The 9,000-nt window shown below is 55.2% G+C and overlaps 1 protein-coding gene across 1 annotated transcript; it reads right to left on the bottom strand.

The window, feature by feature from the left end:
* Window positions 1–3,129: 3,129 nt before the first annotated feature.
* Window positions 3,130–4,635, bottom strand: LOC135980235 (acetylcholinesterase-like). The gene has a single exon (XM_065580279.1). It carries the CDS (start codon window positions 4,633–4,635, stop codon window positions 3,130–3,132), a length of 1,506 nt encoding a protein of 501 aa, XP_065436351.1.
* Window positions 4,636–9,000: the final 4,365 nt, after the last annotated feature.

Here is a 9,000-nt window from a genome sequence, read left to right as displayed (position 1 = left end):
GTGTGGGGTACTCTCCCCTTATGATCAGTGCTAATCCCTGTGCACAGGGGGCGCTTTGCTGCAGAGAGCGGCATGGGGGGCTCAGCAGGGGACTATCCCCGCAGTCAGTGCTTTTCCCCTCCCCGCACAGTGCTATATTCTAGCAGTAAGGGATGCTGTGCTGGTGGAGTTCCCGTGTTTCTCCCATAAGAGGTCCCCTGGCACACAGGATTCCCAGTGACTACTGGATTCTCCTTCGCTCCCTGTACTACACAGTGACACAGAGGCTGCGCCCCTCCCCAGAGCCAGTTGTGTTTCTTTCTTTCATTGCCTCTTTTCTCTTCAGTGACATTACAGGCCACCTGCCCCAGTCACCTCTCTCATTGGATCCATCCCTCCACCCCCACTCACCCTGCTGGGACTCCCCCTCTGAGCTCAGGCCCCCTCAGCTGGAATGGGGGCACTTGGGGTTGGGCTGGTACAGGAAACATGGGCGTCATCATCCTACCCAGTGAAGATGGGTCAGAACCTGTGGCTCCCTTTAGCAGATGGGTTGTGGAGTCCTCAGGGGATGTGAGATCTCCCCCAGGCAGGAGAATGGGGAACCTTTAGGAAGCCAGGAGATCCCATGGAAATGGGAATGTGATCTGGGCCCTTTCCCTTTGTGGGGCGCCAACTCCAATTCAACTCCAGGAGTGAGGGGGGAGTGGCTGGCTCAGAGGGAGGGGGAACACCAGACCGTTCCTCTCTAGGGATGCTGTCCACTCACCCTGCTGATGCTCACCTGTGGGGCTCGGCTTCTTTGCGAGAAGCGATGCTAGGAGGCTGCAGCGTTGCCTGAGGGGCATCTCCTTAATTTGGGCCGACTTTATTTTGACGTGGAAGAAGTTTTGCTTTTTGGGGTCATAGTGGGTCCACTTCCTTCCCCTGCCCTCATCCCCTGTATGCATCCTGGGGAGAAATTAAACACACCACATAGAGGTTAGTACCTGGGCTTGGAAAGGCTGAGAACTTGCTCCTGCCAAAGTGTGACATCCTGGAGGAAAGGATCATTAGGAGCCAATTTCCAAAGTTTGGCTCCTTTCCAAAATGGCTGCCATCCCCTATTGCTTCCAAAAAGCATGAAGACACAGGCTGCCCTAAGTTAAGATGGCTGCTTCCGTCTGTTCCCCACATATGGGGTGATGCTACAGGTTTCCCTTTATAAAGATGGCTGCTATTTCCCATTGATCTTGATGACATTGAAGCCACAGGCTGCCATGAGTCATGATGGCTACCATTGGCCTACGGCCCTTTCCAAAGAGAGACCCCCCCTAGGAAAGATGTCCACTGCTTCCCATTGTTTGGACTGGGACTGAAGCCACACTTCCCTCAGGGAATATGGACTTCCTTTGTGCTCAGAGACATTGGAAGGGGCAGAGTGGGGAACTGAACAATATGTGTGTGTCGGGGGTGGGGGGGACAGGGAAGGCCACTGACGTGTTAGGGATTATGGGGGCACCAATAGGAGGCTATAAACAGAAAGGTTGTCTGAAGCCACCATTTGCCTTCATTTGAGATGGCCTCACTCACTTGTACTAACTTTAGTAGCTTCTATGTAACATATGGAATAGAAAAAGTGTTATCATCCCCATGCAATGAAACTATAGTATCTGTTTTTTCCCCAAATACAGAGCAGAATTATTTATTGAACAATTCTGCCTTTTCTGCCTTACGATTGATAATTCTGCCATTTCCAGCTAGTAATGGACCAATCTCATAGTCAGAATTCTAGTTTCCTAATATATTCAAAGAACTCCTTATTGTCCTTAACTCTGCTGGCCATAGATTTCTCTATGTGTCTCTTTGCTTCTCTTCTCAATTTTCTACAATTCCTAATGTCTGATTTATATTCATTAGTATCAGCTTCCCCTTTCTTCTATGTGTTGGATATTATCTTTTAAATGTTCACAGCTGTTTTCTTCACTTCCCTAATTTGGGAGCGAACGGATCCAAACTGGGTGGTTAAGTTGAAAACGGGGAATGTTTGAATTTTAAAGATTTCTTTTGGAGTCTTGCTTGCTTGTTTTGGGTGGAAGGGAGTATCTATTGGTAGCTAAGGCCAGGTGTAGGCTTAAATGTTAAATTGCCACAGTTATCTCAGTTAGAGATGTGGAAAAAGCCACACACCTGACTGCCACAGCTGTGTGACCTAGCCCCTAGGGTAGCTGTAGTTATGTGAATGGAAAGACGCTATTGTTAATTTCGCTTCTGATTTTTGGGCAGGTGATGTTCCCCCACTGATGGAGGAACCCCTTTTGTTGCTGCCAGGGCCGGCTCTAGGATTTTTGCTGCCCCAAGCAAAAACAATTTTGGCCGCCCCCCCCACGGTTTTTTCTTACCCCACCCCCACCCCGCCTCAACTCCGCCCCTTCCCCAAATCCCCAGCCCTGCCTCCTTCCCGCAGGCTCTAAAGCCTGGGAGGGATGGGGAGCAGCGGCGCGCGAATCAGCTGTTTCGCGCGCCGCGGCCGCTCGTGATCTCCCCCTCCCTTCCAGGTTTGAGAGCCTGGGAGGGAGGGCGAGCAGCGGCGCGTGAATCGCTGAGGTGAGCTATGGCGGCCGGGGCACATTTTTAGGGGCGGCAGGGGCGGCATTCTGGCGCCGGCCATGCAACCCCTAAAAATGTGCCGCCCCAAGCACCAGCTTGTTTTGCTGGTGTCTAGAGCCGGCCCTGGTTGCTGCAGGCTGTATTGACATGATGAGCTGACGTAGCCAGGCCTGTATAGTGTTTGTAGCATGGACACATCCTCTCAGCTTGTGTGGCCGGGCTGCGAAAGGGCAGGCAGAGCTTTGAGATCATTGGCTACTAGCTAAAAGTCATGTTTCCTTGAATGAGGATGGGTGTATTTGTGGGATCACCAATATCCTGGTGAGGGAAGAAGGGAATTATCACTAACTTGGACTCAGGGAGCTAAGATTTTACCTCCCTGAAGTAAGATCAGCTCCAGGTCATGAGCTTCAACCAGTTAGATTAACTATTTTCCAAAGAGACCTATGCTTTGCCATGGCATTGAGCCGTGTCTTCCTGGATGTTGTGTTCCCCTGGCCAAAGAGTGACAGCTGCTCTCATGGTCTGGCTCAGGGGATCAGAGGATAGTGGGGGATTCCCTTACCCGGTCCTGGCGAACTCCGCAGTCCATTGCATCATCGTGTGGCTCAGCACTTCCTCAGCCTCTGTGTGCGTGGAGTTGGCTCCTGCCAGGGACCACAGAGTTCCGAACTGATAGGGGAGTTCAGAGCCATGTGGCACCCCTGTCCATTCCGTTGTAGACAATCCACTGGGGCGCTGGTTGAAGCTGTAGGCAAACATGGGATTGCCGGCCTCTGCTCCCCGCCTAGCCAGCTCGGCTACTGGGCACACAATGGCGTAGTCACCAGCAATTTGTTCCATGGCCCATCGATACTGTGCCTTTCCTTGCTTCTCCCCCTCCTGGCTGTACCACCAAGCCACAGCCTGGACGGCTTCTTCTGGTGCCCCTGGCACGATGAGCTTCAACACCTGCAGCAGCTCCTCCATACCGACGTTGCTGGCGTTCTGCAGGTGTAAGGTGGGGGCACCAAAGAGTATTAGGTAGGAGCCTTCGTTGGCAGTGAAACCAGCTGCAATGGGTATAGGCTGGCTCTGCTTAGCCTGCAGGAGTCTTGATGGTGAATCAGGCAGGAAATCCCCATCTGTTGTCGGCACAAAGGGCAGCCCCAGCAGCTCCCTGTGGCGCAAGACGGAGAACTCGTGTTTGGGGAACTCCCCAGGTTCCTTCCCCTGCAGGCAGCCCACCAAGGCCATGTCATCGCTATCGGTGCAGCCCAGCAGCTGGCCCAGCCTCTGGCCTCTCTCCTTGGCCTCCTCAAGCGAAATCCAAGCCCAGGGTGCTGTCGGGGATCCGCTCTGCAGCATGGCGCGGGTGAAAAGGGGCCGGCTCCCCGGGGAGAGGAGGTGGAAGCCGACTGATGCAGCCCCAGAGCCAAGGCCGTAAAGCATCACATGGGCTGGCTCCCCTCCAAAGGCGGCTGCATTATCCCGCAGCCAGCGCAGCGCCAGGCGCTGGTCCCACAGGCCGGCATTCCCCGGGGCGGCCGGGGGCAGAGACAGGAAGCCCAGCGCCCCCAGCCGGTAGTTCATGGAGGCCACGATCACGTTCTCAGTGGCGGCTAAGAAGCGCCCGTCATAGATCTTGAGGGAGGCTGCACCTGAGAAGAACCCACCACCGTGGATCCAGATGAGGATTGGGGCCGGTGCAGGGGGCCGGGGATGGGGCACCCAGATATTGAGGAAGAGGCAGTCCTCAGACTGTGGCCTTGTGGGTGTGAATAATTCGTCCTCAGGGTAAGTAGGAATTGGATGCTGGTGGCAGACATTGCCGAAGCTGGTGGTCTCCAGGACGTGACTCCAGGGCTGGTGGGGAAGTGGTTTCTGGAAGCGCAAGGTCCCCACGGGGGGCTCGGCATAGGGGATGCCCAGGAAGGACATCACTGTGCTGGAGCCTGCCTGGAGGCGCTTGCCCCGGATGGGGCCACTGGTGGTGAGCACCACGGTGCCGTCGTCATCGGAGCCAGAGTTGAAGCCCGGCAGGGAGAGGAGGAGCAGGCAGGGGAGTGCAGGGAGAAGTCCCAGCATTGCAGCAGCTGGAAGGGAAACCCCCCCCCCAGGAGGGAGTTATAGGAAACGGGATCTGGGGTTTTTCCCTTCTAGAGGGCACTGGCTCCCTTCCAGGCCCAGCCACCTAAATCCAGACAGCAGGAGGTAGCTCCCTACATCAGCCTAGATCCCCGTTAAGAAATACAGCCCCCTGGTCTTTTCTGTTCATGCTCCAGCTCCCTGCTGAGCTCCCTGATCAGCATCAACCATAAGAACATAAGAACAGCCAGACTAGGTCAGACCAAAGGTCCATCTGGCCCAGTGTCCTGTCTTCCCACAGTGGCCAATTGCAGGTGCCCCAGAGGGAATGAACAGAACAGGTGATAATCAAGTGATCTATCCCCTGTTGCCCACTCCAGATTATGGCAAACAGAGGATAGGGACACCATCCCTTCCCATCCTTGCTAATAGTCATTGGTGGATCTGTCTTCCATGAACTTATCTAGTTCTTTTTTGAAAACAGTTATAGTCTTGGCCTTCACAACATCGTCTGGCAAAGAGTTCCACCAGCTGACCCTATCTCTAAGAGGGCAGTGGGATCTAGTGGACTAGAGTGGGGGAGGAGAGGGGGCTGGGAGTCTGTACTCCTGGTTTCCCTCCCCAGCTCTAAGAGTGGCGTCTGTGGAAATGGTAGTAGATGGGTAATTATTTAGATTGATCCCAATTCCCGCTGTTCTTCCCCTTCATTCACTCCCTGGACCCCTCTGTCCCTAGCTCGGAGGCAGTGGGGCCCTGGGTAGCACAGACTCACCTGCCCTTCTCCTGGGCACACTCAGAGTCGTGTCTCTCGGTTCAGCACGAAGGTGAACGGAGGATGCTGGAGCAAACGGGAAGCCTCCAATGCTGAGAATAACAGCAAGGGAGCAACCACTGGGGCTTATTTATCCTCAAATCTGTGTCCTCATGAGGCTGTGCACACACAGGGGGAGGGGGATCTGGTCCGGCCGGGTGGGACTGTTGGGGAGGAGCCAAGGTGTTTGGAAACAGACACCCAGTTGGTTAAACAGCATAAGAGCTTTAGGGACAGAACGGCCGTGATTGCTCAACTGCAGCCACCTCTGGGGTGGGGCAGCTGGGTACCAGGAAGTGATTCAGGAATCGTGTGTCCAATAAAAATATGAGTGGATTTTAGATGATGGGGCAGAATGGAATAACTGAAGAGAGTGTTTGGCCAGGTGACTGGGGAAACATACCCCAGTGATGAGAGAAAGTGCTTGGGGATGTTCAGTGAGAAGCAGGGCCAATGAGTTGGTTGTTTCTAATGTGAAATCCAGCATTCACTGCAGCACAGCACCGTGCTGGGGCATTTGGGTCATCCCCGACTCCAAGGGGTACTCCTGGGGAATTCCGTGGCACTGTAATGCACAGAATTCGTGTGCCACCAGAATTTTTTTCCACACAGAAAATACATTCTGCTGGGGCATTTGGGTCAGCATTGACTGCAAGGGGACTGTGCCCTCTAGTAAGCTCCCACTTTGCTCCCTGCAGCATAGTGCTCCACTACACCATGCTAGGGCAGACCTATCCCTTCTGCACAGCACCCCTTAGTGCCACACTGGGACATTGGGGACAGCACTGACTGTATGGGAAAAGCATCCCTCCTTAACCCCTGTAGCCTATGCAGAATTTAGGTAGTTGCTTTTTGAAATCCTGCCCATGCTGCAGCTCTTAGCTTGTGAGAGCCACTCCAGGTGAGATCCTGGTTCTGACAACATATGGTTGGGTCATGAACATTATTGACACTCTGGACATCTTTGTTCCTCCTGAAATTGCCTATAGTCCCTGGGTTGGTTCTCACAGTCACTTACCAAGGGGCGTTTTGTTGTTTCTAGTTGCCAGCATTGGTCACAGGTTGGTCACTGTTGACCTAAGTTGGGTGAGTGACTGCAGAACACTGAGCGCATATTACTTAGGCGTGTCAGAACTCAATGTTTATGCTTTATAATTTTGATGGATATGTACGGCGATTCGGCTGGGGCTTGCACCCCTCCGGGGTGGCGGGGAGCCAGACCGCCTCGCTACTTTGGTCAGGGGTGTCGGGGAATTAGCCTGGCTTGTGGCGAACGGTCAGTAGCTCAGGCCCTCACGCAGGAGTTCAGCAAACAGGTTTAGTATTAGCAGTCCCAGGCCCTGGGTCAGAGCAGGTCAGCAAACAGTGAGTGGCTCAGGCCCTCAGGCGGAAGCTGAGCAAACAGGTTCAGTATTAGCAGGCCCAGGTCCTGGGTCAGGGCAGGTCAGCAAACAGTCAGTGGCTCAGGCCCTCAGGCAGGAGACAAGCAAAGAGGTTCAATATTAGCAGGCCCAGGACCTGGGTCAGGGCAGGTCAGCAAACAGTCAGTGGCTCAGGCCCTCAGGCAGGAGACAAGCAAAGAGGTTCAATATTAGCAGGCCCAGGACCTGGGTCAGGGCAGGGCAACAAACAGTCAGTAGCTCAGGCGCTCAGGCAGGGGCTGAGCAAACGGTTGAACAGCAAACCCCAGGCTCCTGGCTCTGAGCAGCCGAGGAGACGGGGAGACTGCCATCTGCAAGATGCGTGGCAGAGGAGACGCAGGCCCACCGACTCCACTGCGTCCCAGCCCGGGGCCCTAGCAGTGGCAGAAGGCCCGCTGCTGTGTCAGTGGGGATCCTGACCGCAACACACTGACATTGGCTCTGGTAGTGTTGCAGCCAGACTAGAGTCGGCTGCCCCCGGGCTACTTCCTACCTCCTCCGTTAGAGGTACTTGGATCCAGATGGCATCCTACACGGGGTCTCACACCATGGGCTCCTCGGGTAGCTGGCGAGCGGTTGGTTTGGCAGCTCCTTGGGGTATCTGGCAAACGGCAGGCCTGGCAGTTCCTCAGGGTAATGGGCGAGCGGTAGGAATGGCAGCGTCTCTGGGCTCGGGCTAGAATCAGGCGTTGGCTGGTTTGGCCAGTCCTCGGGTTGCCCGCTGATCACCGTGGTCTCCCCACTGGGAGATACGCCACAGGCGTCTGGTCTCTCCAGTGGCAGAGTTTCAAGTGAGCTCTGGGGTTGGGCTTTTATACTTCCTGTCCTGCGCCTTGACCTCTGAGGGGCGGGCGCAGGGTTTGCTGGCTCTGTCCACTTTGGTGTCCAGAGAGGCTCATCCCCTCTGGGGTGGTGGGGAGCCAGACCCCCCTTAAGTCTGGCTTCCGCTCCTCGTGGCTGGACTCTTCCACACCTCCCAGGCATGACAGGAAGTCAGCATTAGCGTGGTTCTTGCCTGCCCTATGGTGAACCGTAAAGGCATAGGGCTGGAATGCCAGGTACCATTGCTGTATTCTCATATTATTGTCTTTCATTTTATTCATCTACTGAAGCAGGGCGTGGTCTTTCTTATGTCAGTCCGGTTGGTTGACATCATAGGTGACGGGCCCCACCTTCCGGACCACGTCGTAGGGGCCCCGCCAGCGGGACAGTAGCTTGGACCCGCTCGAGGGCAGGAGAAGCAGGACCCAGTCTCCATTGTTAAAGTCGTGGCTCTGCTTGTCTCGGTTATAGGTTGGGGCTTGAGCCCTGATCCATGAGAATCTCCCGGGGCAGGCCTGCACGAGCAAAGACCTTCACTAGCTCGCCCTCAGTGGTTCGGCTGGTGATGCTCCGCAGGTGTACTGCCTCCAAGAAATGGGTAGCATAATCTACTAGGACCAACACATACTGAAATCGCATGATGCTTTTCATGAGGGGCCCCACCACGTCCATGGCCACGCGTTCAAAGGGCGTTTCGACGATGGGCATGGGAACCAACTGGGACTTGGGTGTCCGCGGGGGTTCGGCTAGCTGGCACTCTCGGCAGCAGTTTCAATAGTTCCCTACTTCCTGATGCACGCTGGGCCAGAAGAAGCATGTCAGTATCTGGGCTAGAGTCTTCTTGTGGCCCCAAGTGCCCAACAGCCGGGATGTCGTGGGCGAGTTTCATTCCTGCCCGCCGGTGACACGAGTAGTTGGCTCTGGGGTTGTCCAATGCGCGGGTCCCGTTCTACCCGATAGAACCGATCCTGTCCCAGTTCGAAGTGTGGCCACTGCTTCGCCCGGTGCGGGTCAATGTCGGCCCCATCGACCGTGGCTAGTCGCTCGTAAGCATGACTGAGGGTGGGATTTGCCCTTTGGTTACGACAAAAGTCAGTGTGAAGCAGGGGTTAAGCAGCAGCTTCTGGAGGGGAGTCCTCTGGCTCTTCTCCCCGTCCGTTGGGGTCTGGTGCCTCCTCCCCCTGACTGGGTCTCAGGGAGGCTTCCTTCCAGTACTGGGGTAGTTGCGGGCCTCTCGTCGGCATTGGAGCGGAGGACTTCCAGGAAAATTGGCCAGTCCCACCCCAGGATCACCGGGTAGGCGAGCCGAGG

The sequence above is a fragment of the Chrysemys picta genome, unplaced genomic scaffold, assembly GCF_011386835.1.
Source record: "Chrysemys picta bellii isolate R12L10 unplaced genomic scaffold, ASM1138683v2 scaf2305, whole genome shotgun sequence".
Classification (NCBI taxonomy): Eukaryota; Metazoa; Chordata; order Testudines; family Emydidae; genus Chrysemys; species Chrysemys picta.
This window is presented reverse-complemented; position numbering and strand designations above follow the sequence as displayed.